The sequence below is a fragment of the Hipposideros armiger genome, unplaced genomic scaffold (genome assembly GCF_001890085.2).
Source record: "Hipposideros armiger isolate ML-2016 unplaced genomic scaffold, ASM189008v1 scaffold_544, whole genome shotgun sequence".
NCBI lineage: Eukaryota > Metazoa > Chordata > Mammalia > Chiroptera > Hipposideridae > Hipposideros > Hipposideros armiger.
This window is the reverse complement of record NW_017731894.1, coordinates 1,227,956-1,253,117: the sequence shown is the minus strand read 5'-3', so window position 1 is coordinate 1,253,117 and position 25,162 is coordinate 1,227,956. Positions and strand designations below refer to the sequence as shown.

Sequence of the window (25,162 nt, the reverse complement as noted above, 5' to 3'; positions counted from 1 at the left end):
GCAGGCCACGCCGGGTGTCACCTGTGGCTCCTGCAGCACACCTGGAAACGGCCCTGCCTCTGCCGCCTGCCCTGTGCTCTCCTCTCACCTCCTCGTCCTGTCCACCAGCATCTAAACGGGATCCTTCTCTGCCCCAAACCAAACGCACAAAAACACAGCCAAGCCCCCAAGTGCCCCTCTGGATCTACACTCACCCTAAACCCTCTGCAACTCACTGCAATCACGCTTCGGCCCAAACTGCTCCCGAGACCCCAGTCACCTCCTCGCTGGTGCGCCTGCCTCGGCGGTGCCACCGCAGGGGGCTCCCTCCTCCCTGCTCGGGTGACCCGACTTCTCCTGCCCCCTTGGCTCCACGCACACAGGGACTGGCCCGATGTGGCTCTACCCTCACCTGGAGGAACATCTCGACTTCCCCAGCCAGCCACATGCTGCCGGCCAGGCCCTTCGCAGAAGGCCCCCCGCCCTCGGCTCTGCTAGGCTGTCTATTCACGGCCAGGATGTGCCCTGAGCCTCTGTAAGGATCACACAGCGTTTGCCTCGCAAAAGCTACAAAGCGGGACAGACTGCTCCTGTCTTGTTCACTGCTGAGCCCCCAGACCCGGCATGGTAAGCGAAATCATCTGTTAATTTAATCACAAGTACATACTGAATGCCTGCTCTGTGCCTCTAGACTTTAGAATTCCTACATCCACGGAGCTCAGACAGATGCTAAGCCAGTCGCGTTAAAATGCGACCGTGACTCGCACTATGAAGAAAAACGGGCCGGGGTGCCGCTTTTCAACAAGGTGAAGAAGGTGACTGTGAGAGAGGGCCTCGGGGAGAGGGGCCAGCCGTGCAGACACCGGGGAGGCATGGCCAGAGGCGGAGCTGACAGAGCTGTGCCCAGCCTAGGGCTGCCCGAGAGCTGGGCACAGAGGCCAGTAGAAAGCAGGCCATCAGGTAGGGCCTGCACCTCACCTGGGCGATGATGAAGGCTTGAACCAGAGGGGGCAACTGGGTTTCACCTGAACATGTATTTCCCCAATATTTTAATGTAAAAAGTCAAACACAGAAGTTGCAGGGACCCCACAGCAGGTGCTCTGTCCCCCGCACCCAGACCCCACAATTCTATTGACTGCATTTGCTCCCTCACACCCTCACTTCTCCACCCATCTGTCTTTTTTTCCTTTGATGAGTTTCAAAGCAAGTACACTCAGCCCCAAACTGGATGTATTTTATGAAAGCGGCAACACAATGCTTGTCAGATTAGAGCGGGCATGAGGAGGGGGGAGAAAGCCCCTCCCGCCCTGTCATTGGTCGTGTGTCCAATGACAGTGTGTCCATTGTCCAGACTGCAGGCAAGGACACCCTCCTTGTGAGAACAATGATGCTTGCCCCACCCTGACCCTGTCCCAGCTGACTAGAACACACTGTTTGCACAAATCTTCACTAAGCTTGCTGGGTTTAAGAGGACACCGAAACGTAACCACTTCAAAAAGTGAAAAGCGTGTCACAGACATCGAATTACCTTTCTGCCAACACGGAGGCGTGCTTGGGGTTTTTCTGGAAAGGGTTCATGCCAAGCCTGCAGCACAGACAGGAGACAAGAGTTACCGATGGAATGAACAAGGAATGCTAGGGACAAACCAGGAGGTCTCGGCCCGGCTACCCGCGCAGGGAGGCCCCGGGGCCTACAGAGGCTTGATGGGGGGGCTCCGCTTCCCGGCTGTCATCTTCATCAGGTCAAAGTGGCTCGTGTACAGCTGGGTGTGCGTGGCATTCTCGTCCTGGGCGTACATCTGGCCTGTGCGCAGAGGGCGGTTGTTCTTGCTCTGAAACAGGATGGATGCAGCCTATCGTCACACGGTGGCCCTGTCAACGGGCTTCGCTGACCCAGAGGCCCCATGGTGAGCCCGTCATTAGACCAAGGCCCCCCTTCCTGACACAGTGGCCGGCACCTGCCGAGTGCTGACGCCACCCCTCAGTCTGTGTGGGGCCTTTGTGCACGTGTTCTGAGGGAGCCTCCCAGCTTCCCAGAGACGGGGAGCCCACCTTCAGCTGGGAGGACAGTTGGCCAAGCGCCTGAGGCCACACAAATGACGCAGAGCCCACACCTTCACTGGCAATCCGACCCTCCCTGTGGCCTCTGCCCAGAGTGGACAGTGGAGGGGACTGACATCTGAGGCTGTTCTTGGGGGGCCTCAGCACTGCTTGTGCCCGGTAATCTTGCCTTTGTAAGTCCCACAGCTACAGCAAGCCTGCTGCCAACACAACCCAGGACCGGTGGAACTCAGAGCAACCCCTCGGCCACACAGAGAATCCGGCCCCGCAGAGTAGTATGTGCAAGGCCAGAGGCTGGGCCCAGGCACTTGAGCTCCACAGTGCCTGCCCAGGGCCCTCCTGTGCCACTGAGCTGAGAGGCAAATGCACAGAAAGCCCAGGCTCCCACAGGAAGAGTGCCGCGCGTGGCAGAGGGTGCATGTGCGCTTGTGCGGACACATGCTCGTGTTGTCCATGCTCAGTGAGCGCCTTCAGTCGGGAGGGGAACAGGAGAAAGTCAAGAGCCACAGAACCAAGGTATGGGGGCGACCCCACTGTGCGGCTGCCTGATGCAGACCACTGTGTACACACTCCCATGCCAAGGACCGCGAGAGTCGGCCAAGCCTGGGGCAGAGCCTGGCCACAGCATGCGGGCCATGTGTGAGGGGACCCTACTCTGGTTTGCCTGCGTGTGAAGCACCCCCCCTTAACAGCCTGGAGCCAGCAGGGCCTCATGTGCACCTCTCCCACCAGCACACTCCTCTGACCGCTGCCACTATCACAGGCTCCAACAGGGCGCGAACAGCGTCGGCCTCTACAGCAAAGACACAAATCCTCTAGAGCAGGGGTCGGCAAACTTTTGAGACAGAAGAGCCACTCCTGTCCCTCACAACAATTTAAAAAGTATTCAAGAGCCGTAGAACAAATGAAATCACCATTACGTGAATAATATCGTTTAAAAATTTTACCCAAAAAAAAAATTATAAATGAAACTATGAGAGTTTTATTTTCATTTTCAATTTTACTTCAGAGCCACATGTATGTACCCAAAGGGCCGCATGTGGCTTGTGAGCCGCCGTTTGCCGACCCCGACTGTAGAAGGACAGCACGAAGCACGCGGGGGGCTGAGTCAGGCACCTTCCTTTCACAGGCGCTAAACGCGGCCTTGCAGTTCACTCAGCATCCCCACCACACCTGACAAACGCTCCTGGCCTGCCTTCTTCCATCGGCTTCACCCACCAGCTACAAGACGACAAAACCTCACCCTCACGTTTTCCCACGTTAAAGTTACAGCTGCTGTTAAAAATGCTTCCAAAACATAACAGACCTAAAGCAAGATTTCAGAAGTCTTCCTGGTGAAGGCCCCACAAATAGTATTCTCAGGAAAGCTTACTTTTTGTTTCTAAACAAGAAAACCCCAAATGCCTTATTTTGAGAGAATTATTTTAGAAGCATGAACCTGAGAGGATTCAAAGGCTGGATACAGAAACCATTAACAGAGGCAAACTGGGCACCTGCCCGCCGCAGCATACGCAGACACGTGACCGTCCTTGCCATTCTGACGGGACATTAGCACTGGAAGTGAGGACCCCTACTCTAGAGAGCACGGGGCACTTGTGACTGCTGGTGTGACCAGCCCGCAGGGGCCTTCTGTAAAGAGCTGTGGACCCTGCCCTAAGGAGAGGCGGGTTGTCGAGTGGCAAGAAGGGGGTGGGGGCTGCATGAAGACAGTGGATGGAGGAGGAGGAAGAGACGGATTACGCTCCAGAAGGACAAGAAAAGGCCCCCGAGTAGCGACCTGCACTGGAAGAGGCCTCCTTGTCAGCAGAGCTGCCTCCTTGGACTTCCTGGTGACAGACACCAAGTACCCGGCTGTCCTGCGGTCAACGGCATCCACGATGCTCGTAGCTGGGAGGGACCAGAGTGTCTACAGCGTTGTCATATTAGTGCAATGGCCGCAAGGCCAGTGAGGCGCTGACAGATGTTCCTTCAAATGAGCTAATAGTGCGAAGCAAACACTTTTCGTCTACCTACCCGGCACAAAGGAAGACAAAGGGGGGACCAAGTGCTCGATGGTGCCAGGAGCCACCAAGATGGTGGCACAGAGAATTTTCCGAATGCCAAGCAGCACGGATGCTGCGGATGGGTCATTTCAACACGGGGGCTCATGCCTGCACGACGTGTGGCCATGCAACCCCCCACCCTCCCACGGGCGTTCACCTCATTGTCCCCCAGCACCCACCTTGCCCTCCTCCCTGGGGATGAGCACCGTCTCGTAACGGCTCCGGCACTGCTTGGAAGAGCGGTAGATGCGGCTGCAGGAGTTGACGACGTCGCTGACGAGGTCCCAGTTGGGCGTGTGGGCTGGGGACACGATCGTGAGGTTCAGGGGCAGCTCCAGCAGCTGCTTCACGGCCTGGAGAACCAAGGTCAGGCAGAAGTCACCTAGCTGAGCACCGTCAGGCGTCCCCCTTTCCAAAAGGGTTGGGTGGCGTGGACGTGCGTGTGGGGATGCGTGGCTGTGGGCTCACCTGCAGCAGCGCCCAGTCCTCGCTGACCAGCCACTCGGGGTTGTCAGGACCTGACTCGGTGGCTGGTTTGGCAAATGTCGGCAAAGGCTTGGCAAACTGCGTCTGCTGCTTCAGCAGCACGTTCTTCTTTTGGTCCTTGCCCTCTCGCCGCATCTTCAGCAGGCCCGGGGCAGCACGGTCGAACAGGGACCTCGGGGGGACGACAGCCTCCCCGTGCCGCTGCTTCTTCTTCCTGCCGGCGGCTGCACAGAGAGGCAGCCCAGACCGCAGTCACCAGGGCACCCAGGGGAAGGGTCAAGGCGCCCCCCAAGGAGGCCTGTCACCAAAGAGCCCAGGAGCCGCCAGCACAGACTAACCCTCTCCTGCTCTCCCTGCTAATGGGCCGTCATCGGGAAGGCCCTCACTGCCTGTAGGAACAGCATCGGGACGCGTGGGCATGGCCGACAGGTGCGCACCTGAGGGGTCCGTCTTGTGTCGCCTGCGTTCCCTCCTCACGTACACAGGAGGCAGCTTGGACTCCGGGATTGGCGTTGTCTCGTACATGAGACACATGACCGAGTCGATGTAGATGTCGTTGTCGTCCTGGGGGGGCGTGGGAGGCGTCCAGAGCTGCGGGGACAAGGGCAAGGCCATGAGCTGTGATATACAGAGGAAGGCACAGCACGCAAAGGGGACGAGGCACTCACCGGCATGACTTCCGTCTGCCCGTCGGCACCTTCGCAGATGTACTCCTATGGGAAAGGAGGCGTTTTCAACTTGACAGGCATGGTTTCCCAATTCAAGCCACGGAGAATGTACCTTCACCCTCCTAAGGCCTCAAAGTAAGTACAACGGGCCTCACTAGCTCTAAGGCTCACAATGCGTTTTAATCACAGCTGGCAACACGTAGCCGGCAAACGGGGCCTCACCCGCTGGGAGGGCAGGCACATACCGCGCTGTAGGCATCCTCCCTGGTGTAGGTCAGCAGCTGCTCCTGCTCCCGCTCCCGCAGCGCCTGGGCCTCCTGTGCCCGCAGCGCCCGCAGGTTCTGGGCCTCCCAGGCCCTCAGGGCACTCAGAACAACATCCTGAAGGGAGAGCACAGGTTCGGACAGGCTCGGACCACCACACCCAGCCCACCCCAGGGCTCCCGCCGCCTGTCCCTTCCCTCCTGTCTCGCCTCCAGCACGGTCACACTCAGACAGAGGAACCCCTGCTTCTGTCATGGACCCCTCTCCTAGTGATGGCTGCTCATTTTCCAGAACCTCTTACACTCCCAACACAGAGCCAGCCATCGAGCACCACACTCCTTCAAAGCAAATTAAAATTTTGCCCACATAGGGTTTCCGAGGCTTTTCTTATCAATCAGCGTCTACACTTTTGGGACTTGGGTTTTATTCCTTTGATTCGTGGTGAGTCACATTTACTTCAAACCCAACTACACGCTGAAGATTTTGAGACTCTCGCGGATTAAGATGATCAAGTTCACCTCTCACCTCACTATTTCTCTCCTTCTCGTGATCGATGGAAGTATGGAATAATTCCAGGTAATTCAAAGCATATTTTTCAATTGGTGTAAGCTGTTCCAAAAATATATTTTTTCAATAGGGTTAGTAGCAAGTTAAGAAGGGTTAAGTTCTTTATAATACCCCACCAACATCTGAGTCAAAAGAATAATTATTCTTGGCCAAAGTGAAGAACAAATATTTAATAAATGGAGTCAAACTTTAAAAACATTTGGCTATAAAGAAAAAAATTTAGTTGAAGCAAAAAATCGAAAACGCCAAACCTGTTCCATGAAGTCAGCCAGCTCCTCCAACTGTGAGGGCGTCTGGTCCCGCCCGGCACTGTCGGGATCCGGGGAGCCGGGCACGGCCTCCTCCGCGGGCCTCTGTGCGTCTTCCTCCAGATACTCGATGCTCCTCAGGGCCTGAAAGTAACGTGTTCATGTCAGATCACTCTGGTATAGTTTTTTTAAGTTTTAAATCCAGGGGCTCTGAGAGAGCACCCCGCCACACAAGGTACCTGGAGGCCCACGCCGCACATGGCACCCCAGGTGATGCACTCGTTCGAGAGCCCCTCATACATGTGCCACGGCACCGAGGGGACAAATAAGTGTGACACACTCATCACAGGGAAAAGCCACAGGCACACACGCGACACACATGCATGCGGACACGCACAGCAAAGCTCCCAGGCCAGGCCCAGAGCAAGACGGGTGGCTAGTCCATTGCCAACACCCATCACGGCCACAGGTCCTGAGCAGAGCGAGCAGCTGTCCACAGCACACGAGACACAGGCACATCCATGGCCCCAACAGGCGGAGAACCACCCAACATCAAGGTGGCCAAAAACAAGCTCACAGAAAAGGGGATGCGGATGACGAAAGGCCCATAAGCCTGTCCCAACAGCTGGGAGCCACCTGACCGGTGTGACAGATGTGGAGACGCTCACGTGGGATGTTACTGTTCCGGTTAGCGGATGACACCACCTGGTACAACCTCTCATCAGGGCCATTTGGCACAGTCTGCACGGTTTACACCATAACCCTATCTCACACTAGACAGACACTGCTCCAGGCAGATCAAACATCTGCACGTGAAGAATAAACACTGGAACGTCTAGGAGAAAATGAAGGAACGCATCATGCTGACCTCAGCATCAGGGGCCCCTGCACACAGAGCACACAGCACCACGCACACGCCAGGGGCAATCCGGTCCAGTCCGCTGGGTGGCATCAGGACCAAGAATGCCGGCTCCTGGCAAGACGGCATTTAAAAAGGCAAACAGCAGGCTGGGGAGATGCCCCACGCATCCAACAAAGGCCTTGCATCCAGAACATGTAAAGAACCCACCGAGTCGTTGAGACAGACAACCCAGCTACAAAACGCGGGACAGGTGTCAGCAGGCGCATCGGGAGGCGTTCACGCTCACGACGCGCCTCAGGAGGCTGCCGATGGACACAGTAGGCAGCACACACTCGGCAGCCACCAGCCACACGCCGCTCCAGGCAGGGCCCCGCACACGTCCACGGACAAGCCACATCCCGGTGGCACAAGCAGCCACACCACGCTCCTGTGCTGCTGCCGGGAGGGCAGCTGGCACAACCACCTCGGAAACGGCAGCTTCTGTCTGTGGCAAATGTGCTCACGGGAGACCCAGGGACTCCACCCCAAGGCACAGTCAGCAGAAATGCACATGTGTCTACACCAAACGACACATGGGAACACAGAAGCATGACTCAAAGCACAGTCCCGTCACGTGGGCTAACAGAGGACATGACAATGGAACAAACGTCACTGAGCAGGACAAGAAGCCTGGCCCTGGAGAGCAGCCTCCGTCTGCGCCAAGTTAAAAACCGACAGCGGTGCAGTCGGGAAGAAGAGGGAGCAGTGGGAAGGGCAGGCAGTCCCCGGTTGCTGCTGACACCCCCCTCACCCGGGCGCTGGCACTGGAAACCGTTCGAGCGGTCCTTACGGTGGGGTACTCCTCTGCATGTCACCTTCATGCCCAAAACCTCTGGTGAGCGTCCCACAGCTGAAAACTACAGCTACACCAGCACCCCAGACGCTGAAAGTAAAGGGTGCCACACACAACTGCTCACCACCCCGGGGCTGGTGGGCACAGGGAGCTGCCCTGACTTTCACCCATGTCCACAAAGCCCATCGACTTTGCTCTTCAAAGTCCCTCCATTCTCCCCACGCCCGCCTGTCTACACTGCTGCCAACCGTCATTGCTACTGGCCTCTGAGCTGATCCCCACGGTCTAGTCTCAGCACACAGCCACGTGACCGTTTTGCATAACATGCCCAGTCAGCCTCGTCTCCATCACCCCTCAGCCCACTGTCCACACATGGAGGCAGGCCCCCCACACGCTGTTCTCGGCCCGTGACGCGCTCCGTCCCCTGGCCCGGCTGCTCGGCACTGCACACAGCCTGGGTGAGGATGCGCCCATCGCACTCGCTTGCGGGCTTGCCTCTCTCCCCCCTGCCTAGAACATAAGCTCCCTGGAGGGTGAGACTTTTATCTTTTTTCCAATGCTAGTCCCTATGCCTAGGATGGTAATGAGGCAGTCAGACCTATGCCAACACGTGTGCAAAGGGTGCTCGCTGAGACACGATACTTCTTTGAAGAAAACAAAGCAGGGATCTGTGCTAACACGCGACATCTCCAAGTACCAGGAAAACAGAGCGGCTGTGTCCCGCACTCACACGCACATCCTCGTGCCTCGTGCTCTTCCTCCAGGAAACCGTGACGTGTTTAGCAGTGTTCGACGGCCACGCCCGGGACAAACTCTATTGCCCCTACTGTCCTTGCGTGCTGTCAGAGCCGCTTTCCAACCGCATGCATATAGCACCTATCTTAAAAGCACAGGTAGGTCTCTGTGCCTCCCGGTAGAGAAACGAGACGTCTCTGTGCCAGGGCCCCGACACAGAGCAAGCGCCCCGAAGCAGACAGGACGTAGCCAGACAGTGGCTGTGAGGCCTGTGCGGGAGCCCGACTTCACTATAAACCCTTGAACTTCAGCCCTGCACTGGTTGCTTCTCAATACCCAGACAGTTGGTTTTTAAAAATGGAAGAGGGGGTGTTGAGTCCTGAGCAAGGAAGGGCCTCAGCCCCATGACGACGACGACGACAATGACAATGATGCAGCCCCACAGGCCTCCCAGCAGGGGAGGACCCAGGGGAGCCCAGAGCCTGCCAGACAAAGGGTCGGGCCCAAGGCAGGTGGCTGCCCCACGGCATCAGGGCAGGCTCCGTCTGTCCTCACCTCTATGAAAGGTCGTGCAATTTTGGGCGCGATGGTTTCTGTGACAGAAGGTTCTTGAGAAAGGACAACAAACTCCTCGGCTTTCACTGGGAAGCCAGCGTCGTCCATGGGTGAGCACACCTCGAACAGCTCCTGGATGGTCCGCTGAACACAGAGTACACGTCACTCCCCCAGAACAAGGAGACGCCCGCATCCCCGCGGTGACCCCTGGGCCTGAGCAGACGCAGGTACCTGTGTCAAGAAGGCCATGGAGTAGTCGTTCCCCTGTGCGGCCACCTCTCGGATCAAGTCTTTGGTGCCGTTTTTCAACAATTTCTCTTCAATGGAATTGCCACTCACAAGCCTGCAAACAAAACACAGACACACAATGACAGTCAGGTCACGGGAGCACAAGGACCCCCGTGGGGCTGCACAGAGTAGCGGGGGGGGGGAGTGCTGTGAGGCTTCCAAAGCACATGTGGCCATGCTGGGAGCTTCCTCCTTCCCTCGGGTGGGGTGGGAGGTGGCCAGAGGCCTGGTGGTGCACCGCCCCTCCCACCCTGCCCTGCTGTGTCCCCACCTCCCCGGCAGCACGAGGCAGGCCCCTTCTGCCATCTCCAGTGCTGACAGCGTGCGGCACACCCCTGCGTACCCTCACTCACTCACACACCCATCTGCTGGCTGCCTCCCACGGACAGGACCACAGAAATCCCAATGAACTGTTTCTATCTAGTGGCTGCCTGGCACAGGGCTGTGGGGCAGCCCAGGACAGCATTCACAGGTCCTGCTTCGTGTGAGTGGGCAGACTCCTGGAGGGTGACGCTGGGCCAAGGGCACATGCGATCTGCATGTCACCAGACATGGCTGAACCACTCCGGGAGCAGCGAGGGAACCCCATGTCTCCAGTGAGCCCCCCCCACCGGGACTGCCGGTAGACATGCCCTTTCTGGTCTCACCTGTCACAGGAGCCCTGCACCTCTCTGAGGCACGTGAGGAGAAAGGCCATCGCACATTCAACCTGCGCTGCTTTCTGCCTGCCCATGAACTTGGGCATATCATCATGTGTTTTTGGCCACCTGGAACCCCCTGTTCATATTCTCAGGTTCTCTCCCCTTTTTCTTAAACAAGGGGGTCCTCTACCTTTCTTCTCGACTTGTAAGAGCTATTTAACCCTCTGTCTGTTCTGAGAATTGCAAATAGTTTCCCCAGCCATTAGGTCTGCTTATGGCATCACTATACTTAAATTTCTATTTGACTGAGGTCCAATCTCTCTCTCTCTCTCCTTCCTTGTGTGTTGTTTCGGTAAAGTGATCCTCTTCGAGCTCCAGGCTACAGGGATCTCTCAGACACCGTTCTAAGACTGCTGCTTTATTTTCACACTTATGTCCTTAACCCATTAGGACTGTATTCTGGTTGTCATGTGGGCACCGGTGCGCCAACCCCATCCTCTTGCTCGCAGGCAGCACAGCACTGGCAGCAGCTTTTACTAGATAAACCAGGCCCCACTCACGCTGACATGCCAGCCTAGGCTCTCACTCCCAGCACCGCTGGGCTGTTCTGGTTCTGATAGCACCCAAGAGGGCCGCAGCGGCTCGGAGCGATGTCTCATAGCAGCTGTGTGTGTGCTGAGGGCACACCCTGCACCACTCTATCTGCGGCCCTTTCCATCAGTTCTGCCATGTCAGGCAGGTACCTCTCACTCCAGCTACACTTTAAAACCACCTGATCCAACTGTGTATGCGCACGTGTGCACAAATTTTGTGGCTTGGGACACCAGAGGGCCCCGGTTCGGATCCGACATGAGGGCCAGTGACACTGCCCTCTATAGCTAAGATGCTGAACAACAGCTCAACCTGGAGTTGGGCTGCCGTAAGTCGCCGGCGACAGTATAGGCTGCAGCCACTGCTGCAGTGGGTTGCCATGGGCTACCGTGTGTCGCCAGCAGCCAGCGTGAACGGCCAGCAGCCGCAGTGAGCGGCCGTCCAGAAGCCGGCGACTGAACTGCCTCGCCCGGGAAGAGCCGCAATGATAGTGCCAACTTGGGCCAGTGAAGCAACATCCTCCACAACTACACTGAAGAACAAAAGGACAGCAAACTTGTCTGTTCCCCTTCCCCCAATAAAAATCTTAAAAAATAAAATAAAATAAAATTTAAAAAGGGGGTTACAGGGCCGGCCGAGTGGCTCAGTTGGTTAAGAGCTTGCTCAAGAGTGTGAGCTCTGAGCTGCCAATAGGTGGCAGGCCGGCTCAGCTAAAAAAAAAAAAAAGGGGGTGGGGTGGGGGGTGTTACCAAAAAAGACTGATGGCAGGACCCACGTCTGGAGAGACATGCCCCCAAAATGTCACTAATTGCTATCTCTGGGGATACTCCTTTTTCTCTACATGCTTTTCTTTTTTGTTTTTTTAAATAATAGGTAACACGTTGATGATCAAAATTAATGCTAAAGCTACTTAAATATAGCAGTGGGGCGACTACGTCTTGATAGAAACAGCCGGGTTACGTGAACAACCCACGGTCTTGGTCCTGGGCCAGCCAGAGCCTGGGAGGCTTCACATGAGGGACCATATACGTCCCACGGAGGGCAGATTCCACGAGCAGGGGCATGGCTAGTGCTCAGCACACACCGGACACAAAATAACAAGCAACAGTATGCAGACCGTGTTATTACACCGTCAGTCAGCAGAACGCACACCCCTATTATCACACAGTAAGTACATTTCGAAGTTCAGAAACAGAGCAGAGCCTCCTTCATTTTCCTCAATTACCTACGTTGGGCTAGTCATAAGATTTCAATTCTTTCAACAGCCGATTTGCTAACAGGTACTTTGTACCTGATATTCGTTGAAATGACCTAGAATATGCATCATCCCTTTAAGGCTCAGTTACCCTAAAAGACGCACAACAAGCACGTGCTGAAAAGACAGCAAGTTACAAGCAACATAACAGGCACAGTTTCAAGCAATCGCAATGTCACGTGTAAAGAAGGAATACATAAAGCAGCAGGGGCAGGAGTCGGCCTGCAGGAAACAGACAGCACTGGAGTGAGCTGCCCACCTGCGGCCTCACCTGTATATGTGCACGTCCGTGCGCCGCCCGATCCTGTCACACCACTCCTGGGCCTTGGCGTCCATCACTGGGTTCAGGTCGTTGTCATAGAACACCACGGCGTCGGCCTCCACCAGGCTCACGCCGGTGGCACGGCTGTGAGTGGAGAGGATGGCACAGAACACACGCCGGTCTCTGTTGAAGCTCCTCATCAGCTCCTACGATGACATGACACCCCCGCGTGACACGCCTGCAAACGCTGGGCCACCTTCACACTTCCTAATGCGTATCGGTTAGAAATTGTCCCATGACCGGACTGCTTTGTGTTTCCGTGTTCAAATCACACCAAGTTTTAGCACTTTACTCTGGCTCTTTTTGGCACTTGTGTCCTCTTGCTTACTGGTCACAAACATCCCACACACCGTTTAAATCACACGACTCGTCACTTGCCAAAAGGAAAACATCAGGTTCCCTGTATCAAGGGCTGTCAGCTCAATTCGTAGGCCCCACAAGAAAACAGAGTCTTCCTGGGGAGAGTCTGTGCTTTTTTCATGTACCCCCAGGCAATGCCAGGGCACTTTACAGCAGAAAGCCCCTGGAGTAAGGCTGAGGGCGTGGGAGGAGCTGGACGCAGGCCCAGCACCCACTCTGGGCCAAGAGCTCAATGGCCTTGCTTGAACCATCGCTTCTGCTATTGGTTCAGCACCAAAACAGACCATAATGGTTTGCAGCATCACAGCCGGAGAACCTGTCAACGAACAGTGCGAGCTGCCCTCCAGGCCCCGTTGGCGTGTGCACACCAGTGAGGTCCTGTGTGTGCCATACAGCATGGCGTGGGCAACACGATCAACAGGCCAGCCACTCACGTTCTGCAGTCAGGAACACTGTGCCACGTTACTCGACCTGTTTCCACACAGCTGTGGACGAGGCCTTCTTAGTCACCCTGTGGACTCCTTGGGATGGTGTGTGGCTGCGATACTGCCCAGCCCACTGGCACATGGACAGTGCACTGCCCACTCCCCCACTACTGGCCCAGGACCTCGCTCCCGACTGGGAGGTGTTCCCAGGTTTCTACAGAGAACAATGGGGTGTCAAGGCTGCAGGTTGGTGCTGGGAGCCGTGGGTCCGCGACGCAGCATTACCAGGCCCGGCGCACCATTTCTGAGGCTCACCGTGCACTCCACAGCCTGCCTTCTAAAGCTGTCCCTGCCTGGGCCCCAGCAGCAGCGTATGAGATGCCGATCTCACTTGCCTGACAGCAGAGCTGACACGTGAGAATAGCACGCGGCTTTAACCCATGCTTCCTGACCTGCGAAGTGCCTGGGCGGTGCACCCATGTCCCCCAAGGCCCCCTCCTGCATATCACTCTTGTCCTGCAGTGGCTGCACGTCACCAATTTTGATTCTGCAACATCCAGCCGACTGGGTGGAGCTACAGCCTCACTAGAGTTCAAAGACACACGTTCAAACTTGCTCTGTACAGAAGGGTTGTGGGAGCACCGAGTTTACTCAGCTGGTGACTAGTACACAGCTCCTTTCTTACCTGCCGCTGTTCGCTGTTGGCATTCTCATCAATCCGTATGTAGGTGAGGTAATGGAAGTTCAGGAACGTCTCCAGGATGTCTAACATAAGGACCATCTGTGACAAAATCAGCACCCGGCGCCCTTCTGATTTCAGCTTCTGCAGCAGGATCGCCAAGGCTTCCAGCTTTCCTAGGAAAAAAACGACACCGAGCATGCCTCACCGCCCACGGGAGTGGCTGTGGCACGTGGACAGCACATGGGTCCCGCATACCTGAGTCGAGCTGGACCAGCCTCAGCTCGGGGAACCGCAGCGAGCGCAGGGCCGTCGCCCGCCGAAGCTGCTGGGCATAGGGCGCCGTGTGCTCTCGCAGGCGGTGTCTGAAAAGCCGCATCCTGTGGCTGTAGAGGGAAGGTGGCCTCGCCACCCACAGGGATGGGGGCGCGGCCACCACCGCCGGGATCACGCACACCACCCTGAGAAGCAGAAAGCAAGTTCATCACATGCGGCGCCCTGGCGTCTCCACCAGGCAGCACCTCTGTCTCAGATGGTGGAGGCTGGAGAAAGCAGCAGACAGAACCCTCTGACAGTCAGAGTCACCAGGGTGCCTGAGTCTAGTCATCATGAGTGACAAGGCAATGGGCCCCCAAAGTCACAGCGACCACGAACGGGTCCCACCAGTCCTGGCAACGAGGGCCACCCAAGGCCGAAACCCCAGCGTAGGACATGCCTCAGAGTGCAGGCCCGGGTGCAGATGGCCCGTTCCTACGAAGGGCGAGTCCTCTGATGGGCATGTGGGACACGGGCACGCTATGTCCTGCACGGTCTGGCTGGGAAAGAACGGGAACCCAGAGCTGCCACAGCCACTGTGCCACCAAGAGGAAGCCCGATGTGCGGAAGGGGTCCGGCAGAGACAGCCCGTGATGGCTCTGATGAGCCGCAGCAGCCAGCCTGACACCACCGCCCAGCCTCCGGGCGCCACCTGCAGCAAAGACCCTTACTCTGGAAGTCAGCTCAGGTTGGGTTTTGTGACTGGCTACAAGCTGTGTACAAACCAAAAAGCCACCTGTCACCCAGACGCTGGTGAACAAAGTCAAAGAACTAAACCAACACACAGCCATGTCCTCAGGTACACTCCACGCAGTTCAGAGGTCAGCTTCCCAACTCAATGTGCGGACTCAATGCAACCCCATCGAAACCCCAGCAAGGTATATTCAGCGCATGCTGTCAAGCTGATTCTGTAGTTTACATGGGGAAGCAAATGCCCAGAACCCCTAGCCCAATACAGATGGAGGAGAACAAAGTCGGAGGACTGACACTCCCTGACTCTGACTGACCGTCGAGCTACAGTCATCAAGACAGTGGTTTTGGTGAGGAAGAGACAAACGGATCAGTGCAACAGTGCAGAGCCCAGAAATAGACCCATGTAAACACAGACAACTGCCCTTTGACAAAGGAGCAGAGACAGTAACACAGCAGAGAAAGACTGTCTCACAAACGGCACTGGAACCACAGGGCATCCACGTGCAAACACCAGTCCAGACACAGACCTCACATCCTTCACAACTGCACCCAGACCGGAGTGTAAAGTGCACACTAATAAAACTCCTGAAAGATGACACACGAGAAAACCACGATGACCCTGGGTTTGGCAATGACTTTTTAGACATAACACCAAAGACACAATCCATGGAAGAAAGAAATGATACGCTGGACTTCATTAAAATTAAAAACTTCTGCTCTGGGGCCTGCCGAGTGGCGCGTTGGTTAAGAGCTGGCTTGGGACACCAGCTCTGGGCAGCATGGCCCCGGTTCGGATCCTTCATGAGGGCCAGTGACACTGCCCTCTACAGCTAAGATGGTGAACGACAGCTTGACCTGGAGCTGGGCTGCCATGAGTTGCCGGTGATGGCATAGGCTACAGCCCCTACTGCAGTGGGCTGCTGTGAGCTACTACGAGTGGCCGGCAGCCAGCATGAGCGGCTGGCAGTGGGTTGATCTGCCAAGAGCCGCCGTGAGTGGCCGACTGATGACCGGCAACCGACTGCCTCACCTGGGAAGAGTGCAATGATAATACCAACATGGGCCAGTGAGGCGACGTCCTCCACAACTAGACTGAAGAACAAAAGGACAGCAACTTGTCTGTTCCCCTACCCCCAATTCCCCAATAAAATCTTAAAAAACAAAACAAAACAAAAAAAAACTTCTGCTCTGCAACAGCCAGTATCAACAGAAAAACACAAGCCACAGACTAGGAGAAAATACTTGTAAAAGACATATCTGATGACTCATGTGCAAAGTATATGAAGAACTCTTAAAACTCAACAAGAAAAAAACAAATAACTGGATTAAAAATGGGCCTTAAGGGCTTAACAGACACCTCATCGAAGAAGACATGCAGACGGCACGTAAGCCCCTGAAAGGATGCTCCCCGTCGTGTGCTATCAGGAAAATGCAAACTAAACAACACACCACTGCACACCCGCCACACGGCCACAATCCTGCAGTGACACCACCACATGCCGGGGGGACATGGAGCAGCAGGAACCCTGCTGGTGGGGATGTGAACGGTGTGGCCACTTCAGCAGACAGCCAGGTGGGTCCTTACAAAACGAAACACACTCTCACCATGTGATCTAGCAATCACGCTCCTTGGTATTTCCCCAAGGGGACGAAAACTTATGTCCACACAAAACCTGCACGTGGACGTTTACGGCAGATTTATTCATAAGTGCCCAAACTTGGAAGCCACCGAGATGTCCTTCAGTAGGTGATGGATAAACTGTGGTCCACCCAGGCAGTGGAACACCACTCAGTGATAAAGAAGAAATGAGCTATCAAGCCATGAACAGACAAGGGGGAACCTAGTGCATGTGACTGAGTGAAAGGAGCCAGTCTAAGAAGGCCACACACTGTGTGAGTCCAACCATGACATTCTGAGAAAGGCAGGACTACGGGGACAGTGAACAGGCCCAGGGTTGCCAGGGCTTGGCGGGGAGGGATGGACAGGTGGGGCACAGAGGAGTCAGGGCAGTGACACCACCTCACCTGTCGATGACATCCTGGAGGGACTCCTGCCGTTGGGTCAGCGTCAAAATCAGGCCCTTCTGAGTTTTGGAGGGTGATATGTAACGGCTCGCTGGCCCCGCCCCCTTCCCATGCCTGCTGTCCGAAGCCCCGAGCCATGGTACCCGTTCCATGCCGGGCAGGGAACAAATCCCCAAGAGATCCCTGCCGTAGACGGGGGTGCGAGAGCAGCGTCGTTCATTGACAGAAAAAATCTGATCCAGCCGCTCTTTCAAAAGTCGGGCTTTTTCCTCCTGTATTGGAAACAGTGATGAAAACGGTTCCTCAGAAACGGCAGGCCAGTTGCCGGTCGCCCAGCCCTGCAGGGTCCCCGGCGCACAGAGCACATCGCGGCGTGCGGGGCCTGCTCTGCGGCAGACAGTGACAGAAAAGCAGCAGAGAAAACGTGCGGCTTTTCCCTGACAACGTGGTAAGTTTTCTGAGACAGTAAGCATTTCCAACACCCAGAAGATGGACAGAAGAATATATTAATAAAAAAAAATGCAAAAGGGAGTTTTTGCACTCATAAAGCCCAGTTTCATTTCTTTTATTATAGAAGTGTTTTAAAGTCAAAATTCTACAATTTGGACTTTTTCTAAAGGCACAGTGACGGATGACGCCTCACAGAGGCTGTCAAACATCACAACCATCCTGTGTCACCAGCAGCTTGAAGGGGCAACTCGGTTCGTGACGGTGTTGGGCCGTTACCTGGGTCGGCCCTCCGATGGGGGAGGCTGGTTTGCAGGCCATCGCAGAGTCTCCTACAGTCAGGGGGTTGACGGCCACTCGGCCAGGCACACCGACTGCAATCAGAAATGACACGATGGGAACAGGCTGCCGACCCTCTGCAGGCCCTCGCCATCCTCCAGTGCGCTCTCTGGAAGTGCCACGTGTCCCTCGCGCAGTTTTGGTATGCGCAAGTTCCCAGTGAAACTGTTCAGAACTGCTGGCGAAGCCCTCCCGCTCTCTGGCCATGCTCTGAACTAAGCAAGAGCCAGTCTGTCTCTTCCCTGGGTGAGTGCCCGTGTGCACCCAGGCCCGTGGTCATCCCCACGGCCATCATGCTGGCGAGCAGCCACCTGGGCCGCGGCCCTTGGTCAGCGTCAACCCCACATGCCTGGGGTCAGCACTGCCCTCTGGACCAGCAGGCGAGCCCAGCATCCCACACACCTGCTGCTCAGAGCTCTGAGGACCAAGGGGCCCTGGTCAGGTGAGCCAAGGAGAGGGCAGAGGTGACTGGGATGGGCATGTCCGGGAGAGCAGGACCCGGGTGGGAGGCAGGCTGTGGAATGGATGTGGCCCAGGCCAGCCAGACGGAGGCGGGCACAAACCCTGCTCCCTCACCTGTCCTGGGGAAGTTTCCGCACCAAAAATCTACGCTGAGCGAAGGCTGGCAATATTCAATCAATAAGTTTGACAGGAAAAGAGAAAGCAAACAAAGCAGGCTGGCACCGGCTGGTCTGTGGAAATCAGATGGCCACGGCAGCACCGTGGGTCGTGAGGCACCACAGTCAGAAATCCCTAACGCCATGAAGTTACCCAAGACGCAAAGTCAAAAAGAAGCTTCACAGCCAGGTCTCCTTCCTGCTCAGAGCACTCTACCTGGTGGGGTCACAGGTGCAGGGCCCGGGCCGCCGGCAGGGGGCTTGCTTCCCAGAGCGTTCAGGGCGCCTGCCTGGGACACCGTCTGCATGACCACGGGGCCTGGCGGGCGCAGGTAGGACTGCCCGGGGGCGGACACAATCTGAAGAACGCTGCCTGCAATCACATGTGTGACAGGAGGGTCAGTCCCCAGCCGTGTGCCTTTGCCTCCTGGTCACACTCACTCCCAAATGTACACAAACAGGGCATGCACTGAAAACCCAAAACCAAATTTACACCAACATGGCAACATGAACTCAATTACTTGGAGAAAAATGAAAACTCTTCCTTCACAGGAAATAAAAACCGTTAGGGACCAAGTCATTTTGCTTCATGTCGAGAAGAGGCTCGCCTATTCCTAGCAATGCCTGACGTGGGGCAGCACCAAGGAGCCTGTCCCGTGCTGGGAGCCCGAATGCCGTGCCTGTGGCACCGCTCAGGGTCCTGGCCGTGTCAATCTGCCGTGTCGATGAGTCTTTCCCACGGAATGGCCCACACACGACACAAACTAGCATCCACCAGAGATGTTGATTGGTGGCCTCGTTCCTTTGCTCAAAAAACTGGAGGAATACGGGATTAAACCAAATGGAACAGTCTTTGCTGCAGGTTCCTGGGGCCTCTGCTCTGTGGTCTGTGTGTCTCTCCTGTGCCCTGACGAGAGCCATGAGCAGATACTCCCAGAGGCTGCTGAGGGCAGGTGGCCGGAGCTGACCCCTAACCGACAGTGGAGGGACAAGGCGACTGAACTTCTGCAGCCATTTAGGACGCACGCCAGCACCACTCAAACTGCATCCCTCGGGCCCTTCAGAAAGCCCCTACTCCACACACACGTCGCCCTGGGAGGCTCTGTCTGTAGTGGAAATTGTGACGTCTATATGTACAGGAGCATAACGTCTACATAAACTGCTGGTCCTTCGGCATTTGGAGGACAATTCAACTCACAGTAAAATTAGAAAGTAGCAAACATTTCTATTTTGATTTCAAAAATAGGGAACTTTTAGCAAAGGGCAGGTTTTAAAAAACGGCTATCGTCTACTGAATAGGTGTCCGGACCAGGCGGCCAGGTGACACACATGTTATCTCACTGAGGCGGGACCAGAGGAGGCGCCGAGCTCACAGTCACGGCTGCCCGTCATCCCCACCCGACGGTGCCAGGTAATGTGCTGGTCGTGACGGCCGGCTACTGTCTCGTACCTTGGAGCTGCAGGGGCTGGCCAGCCGTGAGCTGCCGCAGCTGGCTATGGGACAAGGTGAACTTGTTTCCTTGGAACTGCAGCGTCACAGGGGTCTCTGGCTGGGCGACTCGGCTCGGTGGCCCTGCAAGGGAAGCCAGCTGGGCTATTTTGACGACCTCCCCACCTGCAGAAACGCAGAGGAAAAGGGAATGTGAATTTCTGGGGTGAGTCTGTAAAGGTTATACTGACGATTGTGTGTCGTACAGAATGGTGTGTAGTGAACCAAAGTGTCACAGAAACACTGGTTAGGTAGGCAGTGCTTTCTAACGCTTTCAGAAATAACTATTTTAATAGAACACAGAAAACAGAGTTAACATCAGATTTTAATGGTTAACTTATCTACTTATAACTGGTGGATTTTATAGCCCCAAATATTACTCTAATTAAGCAAACTATTAAGGAACATTTTACTTTTCTCTCCAACCAATAAATAAGTCGTAAATATCAAAAACAGCAGAAATCTCTTCATAATACACTCTGAAACTCTCGTATTGACCTCAACTTTCAGAGAACTTCCAAAATGTGAAAAAGTGCATGTCCAATTTAGCTCACAGAGGTAAACAAAGACATTATCACTACAGACAGGAAAGAACACAGAGGTAGCTTCAATTACACCCAGAACCTCATCAAAAACGGAATGTATTTAAGTACATAAATACATCACATCATCGTAGCTTTAAGATAGGAAGTTTCACACTAATTTGAAATAGACCATAGGATCCGACTGCAACATTTACTGTCAAACGCACACTTTAACACTGCTTCATATGCTTTTTTGGAACCATAACTCGATGGAGTCATATGCACCTAACTCAAAAAGGGGCTGCCTTCAGGCTGTAATTGAACAGGGTTAACAGTTCTTTCACCCAGTGGTTGACATCTGAGCCTAAATGTTCCTCCCAAGAAAATCCATGCGAGAATTATTAGTGATGCTACAAAGAGAATAGTTAGCAAGACTAGAAAGCCATCCAGAGATATCCTGGGCACAGAAACTGTGAACAAGGCAAGGAAACTGAAAGGAGGCCGCAGAGATGTGTGGGAGCTGACTCTCCCACTAGCCCTCCTTGGTCCACGGAGGTGAAGGCGGTCAGTGAAAGGCGCCCCGCTGACTACGCTCCCAAGCGCAGGTCCCACCGCACAGCCCGCCTAACTCCCAGCCCAGGCAGACCCGTGCCGCACAGGCCGGTGCTTCCCTCCCCTAGGCAGCTAAGCGGGCGATGGCAGGGAGCGGGCTGGCCTGAGGCCGGCCACTCCGCAGGGCACCACGCCTGCCCCCGCTTCCCACAGGCCTCCACACAGCCTGTCACACCCCAGAGCCTAACTAAGGTGGCTCTGAAATGGTGTAGCCCACGCCGGGTCCATAAGGACACTCGCTATGGCAGAACAAACAGGGTCCAGGTGACACTTGGGGATGTGCTGACTGCACCGGTCACAAGAAAGAGTTCTAGTAAGATTTAGTGAGTTTGTGATGTCTCAGCCATTGATTTACTACAAAGGGTGTCAGCTGAGCAACAACTCATGCAGGTTTAAATCTGGCACAGCCCGAGACTAAAGGAAGTTCGGTTTTAGAAACCGAACGCTTCCATCTTATGACCATCTGTCCCCCAAGCTGAGCCTGGGTGCTGGCGGCCCGAGGCCTGGCCACGCTAAGGCACACAACAGCAGAGCACGAGCGAGGGAGAAAAGCAGAGCTGAGAAAGGACAGCAAGGACAAGGCCCTGGACACTGGCCCCAAAGAGCCCGTCAGTAGGTTCAGTGCCAGAAAGGACAGTGTGGCCAAGGAGGCAGGGGCGTAGGGTCGGGCAGACAGGGCGTGGAGCGGGGCCTTCCCACAGCACTGGTCTGAACATGACTTCTTGGGTAAAGAGGTGGCAGAACCGACCGGGAGAGGCGAGGCCACTTACTGGGCAGGCGCGCCTGGGCCTGCGAGGTGAGCAGCAGCCCCTGAGGCACTGTGCCCTGCCCCGCGTGCGAGGGGGCCTGGGGCTGGGGCGGGGGCGGACCCGGGGTGGAGGCGGGGGCCGCGGCCTGAGCCCGCAGTTTCGCAGGATGGGCTGGGCTAGCTGCTGTGCTGAAGGTCGAGGCGGCCTGTGGTCTCGGAGCGCCGGTGGGGGCCTGCGAGGTCTGAAACGGGGCTGCGGCCGCTGCAATCAATAAGGTGTTTGTGCAGAGCTGTTAAAGGTTCTCAACAAAGGCAATTCTTTAACCGGCTTTCAAAGACACAAACAAACATTTCACTGTGGCTCAAATGAGAGGCCCGCTAGGAAAACCGGTGGGAGGCCACTGTGGACAGAGAGAGGACGCACTTCCCTCCACTCTGAGCTCTCCCCACTCACTCCCCGTCCGGAGCAGGCTGCACGGTGTCTCTGCAGCCAACGGCTGTGACAAGTCTGCCTGTGCAGCCCCGAGTGTCCACAAGGAGCTCTGGCGACAACCAAAAACACTGTGGACGTGACCCCGAGGGCCGCTACTTAGGGTTGGGCTACCTTATCACCTGTCCTGCCGTCTAGCCCTATCCTTCTCCACAGTGACAAACGTGACGTGGGCGATGGCACAGAGCACGACAGGAGGAGTCTCCTCAGAAGCTCTGGAACCGACGTGGATGTGCAGTGCCCTGCATGAGAGTGCGTGTCCCCACAGGGGCGTCCTTGTTGCCACACCAACAATGACTCCGTGAGAGTGCAGCATCTTGTACAGGGAAATCCAGTTTAAAAAAATAAAAAAGGCTCAAGCTCATGTGGCAGCTGCACGTGGCCCCCCTGTAGTGCCGGAGCAGAGGTCCCACTCCTGCTCAGGGAGAGAGTCACGTGTCTAGAGGGGCCAAAATGCGAGGAACATCTTTCACAAACACCCTCTGTGACACCGAGAGCACCCCCACGCGAGGCCTACCTTTGGCATCCGGGTTTGCAGAGAACGTGGCGATCGGCGGCCGTCCTCGAACGTGGCCCTGTGGAGTGGCAGTGGCCGCAGTGGAGGCTGCCGTCCGGGGCGGGTGTGAGCTGGGGAAGGCCACCGTGCGGCCCTCGGGCTTCTGGCCGTACTGCACAGGCTGGAACAACCTAGACGCCCACGTGGGCAGGAGAACAGCATCACCGAGGCGCAGAGGCCCGGGGCGCCCACTCCCAGAGCCATTTAAAGAGAGGCGGGGGTTTCTAAGCACGGAGTCTAGCTCCCAGTGGGTCTCAGGGTAGGTCACAACCGTGGTGTACCCACCCCATGCTCGGGCGGGAAGGCATGACCGTCACTTTAACTGTGAGGACTCTGCGGGTGTGCGTCAGGAAAAAGGCACCTAACAGAAGTCCCTGACCCTGAAGTGGGGTGAAAGGTCACAGGGCAGCACAGCTGACGGACAGAAAGGGCAGAAATGGGAACGGCGCCTCTCAGATCACAGCCTCAACCTGAAGAGGAGGGTCCCCAGCACAACTGCCACTGTCGCATTTCATCACAATGCAAAATACTCCTCACGGTTCTTTCACCTGGAAAACTGCAAGGGCAGGAAGGCTGCATTTTCAAAACACCTGCGCCACACGACCCGGCAAAAGGCCAGCCCGAGTGGGCGGCAGCTTCGTCACCCATCTGTGCACTTAACTGAGGGCTTCAGGCCTGGCAAGTGCAGGCGAGGCGGACGAAGCGAGCGGGGTCGGTCCTGCATCCCCAGGGAAGTCACGTACAGAAGCAGCAACCGGGACGGCCAACAGTGTGCACAACCGACCCCTTTCTCTCGAAAATACTAATCTTTGGCTTTTAACCCGAGCAATGCTGGGTTCAGCCTGTCCTGAATCATTTGGGTTCTGACTTCGTCGTCTAACCCTCCCAGCTTCACGGCATTGCAAAGTCCTCATTTCAGGCCACCCTCATGCTCTACGCCCTGCAGGGCCCCAACCCCGCCTGACGGCGCGCCCCTGCCATCACCATGCAGACACCTGGCCACGACAGCTGCCACCCCACATGCCAGGGTCCATCCAGACTGACAACCCTGTCTGCAGCCTCCTCCCCATGGGGACCCCTCCTAAATCCCAATGTCTCTTAAAGGTCATGAAAAACGCCATTCTTCAGGCGGCTGAGAGGCCACACCTCTGCCCAGCAGGTCTGAAGTGCTCACGCTCCGTTTAAGATGAGCGACGCAGAAACCAAGGTCGCTGGGCAGCTCCCAGGAGAAGCCACTAACAAATGAAATGGCCGGCCTTTCTTTCACTGCCTGTAGCCCAGGTGAAACTCAAACCCTGTCCCGGCCTCCCTGAGGGGCTGTGGGGCCGGGGCACCTCGGGCCAGGCCGGGCAGTGGTGGGTAGGAGGCGACGCTCCCTGCCACACACCTGCTGGGCTTCAGCCTGACGGCCGGTGGCCTGCCCGGCGGGGGCGGTGCAGTGAACAGCTCCTCGATGAGTTTCCGTGTCACCTTTTTCTTACATAGCAATTCTGCCTCGTGGCGAGTCATTTTATTTTCTAAGCCAATTAGATCAAATATAGAAAGATCGGTTTCCTACGCAGAAAAAGAAAATAAAAATTAGCTAAGGCAGTAGAAAAAGCACTCGGCTAACAATCAAAGTACATTCCCAAACAGGAAAACTGGGCCCTGAGCGGCCATGTGCCCCGAAGAGCCCACCTGCACCCCACTCTGGGGCTCAGTGTGCCTCGGTTTCCCCATCTTTCAGACAGGAAAGATGGCACTGGGTCACCCCGAGGGGCAGTGGGAATGGAGGCAGAGGAGAGGGGAGTCTGGACAGCACAGAAGTGCTAGGTCTTCTCCAGAGGAGAGGGCTTTGGGAGAGACCCTGGGGGACAGAACCGAGAGCTCTGGTGCGAGAGGCGGACGTGTGACACCTGGCACCTGGGGACGCATTCCTCGGTTAGGACGCACTGTCCAAATCCCCAGCTGGGGACCCCCCACAAGGCCCCCCCCCACCCCCCTTGGCTTTTCTTGGACTTCAATGATGAGAGTGCAGCTCACACCCACTCAGAGGGTGGGCAGCAGGGGTCAGGGGGACGTGGAGAAGGTGGCACATCCACCGGGGGAGGGGGGGGGCTCTCACACACATGAGGGGCGGGGGAATGAAAAGGTGCAGCTGCTGTGGAAGGTCATCTGGCAGCTCACCAGAAGGTCAAATGTGACCCCACAGTTCCAGGCCTAGACACGTGCCCCAGGGACACGAAGCCGTCCACATGAAACCTGTACAGCGGCATATTCACAACGGCCAGAAGGCATAAACGACCCAAATGTCCACCAGCTGGTGGACGGACAATGCAGACTGTACCCAGGGTGGGCACTAGTCAGCCTCACAAGAAGGGAGTCCTGTCATCACACCATGAACTTGGAAACATGATGCTGACAAGGAGTCCACACACTGGTGCCATTTACATGGAAGTGGAAGTTTAT

At 56.0% G+C, this 25,162-nt stretch overlaps 1 protein-coding gene across 9 annotated transcripts in view; it reads right to left on the bottom strand.

Moving 5' to 3' along the window:
- Positions 1 to 25,162, bottom strand: part of EP400 (E1A binding protein p400) — a 91,496-nt gene that overhangs the window by 20,744 nt on the left and 45,590 nt on the right. For 8 of the 9 annotated variants that reach the window (XM_019668929.1, XM_019668933.1, XM_019668932.1 and 5 more), the window contains 21 exons: positions 24,102 to 24,268; positions 22,676 to 22,845; positions 21,691 to 21,930; positions 19,746 to 19,910; positions 18,513 to 18,668; positions 17,619 to 17,713; positions 16,893 to 17,164; positions 14,118 to 14,320; positions 13,866 to 14,035; positions 12,345 to 12,541; positions 9,530 to 9,641; positions 9,299 to 9,442; positions 6,318 to 6,458; positions 6,025 to 6,108; positions 5,482 to 5,616; positions 5,237 to 5,281; positions 5,006 to 5,159; positions 4,551 to 4,792; positions 4,262 to 4,435; positions 1,675 to 1,811; positions 1,508 to 1,564 (listed from right to left, as the gene is read on the bottom strand). In XM_019668929.1, coding sequence (XP_019524474.1) covers positions 1,508 to 1,564; positions 1,675 to 1,811; positions 4,262 to 4,435; positions 4,551 to 4,792; positions 5,006 to 5,159; positions 5,237 to 5,281; positions 5,482 to 5,616; positions 6,025 to 6,108; positions 6,318 to 6,458; positions 9,299 to 9,442; positions 9,530 to 9,641; positions 12,345 to 12,541; positions 13,866 to 14,035; positions 14,118 to 14,320; positions 16,893 to 17,164; positions 17,619 to 17,713; positions 18,513 to 18,668; positions 19,746 to 19,910; positions 21,691 to 21,930; positions 22,676 to 22,845; positions 24,102 to 24,268 — 3,260 coding nt within the window. The remainder of the gene's footprint in view (positions 1 to 1,507; positions 1,565 to 1,674; positions 1,812 to 4,261; positions 4,436 to 4,550; positions 4,793 to 5,005; positions 5,160 to 5,236; positions 5,282 to 5,481; positions 5,617 to 6,024; positions 6,109 to 6,317; positions 6,459 to 9,298; positions 9,443 to 9,529; positions 9,642 to 12,344; positions 12,542 to 13,865; positions 14,036 to 14,117; positions 14,321 to 16,892; positions 17,165 to 17,618; positions 17,714 to 18,512; positions 18,669 to 19,745; positions 19,911 to 21,690; positions 21,931 to 22,675; positions 22,846 to 24,101; positions 24,269 to 25,162) is intronic. The other variant, XM_019668937.1, reaches the window with a different exon arrangement.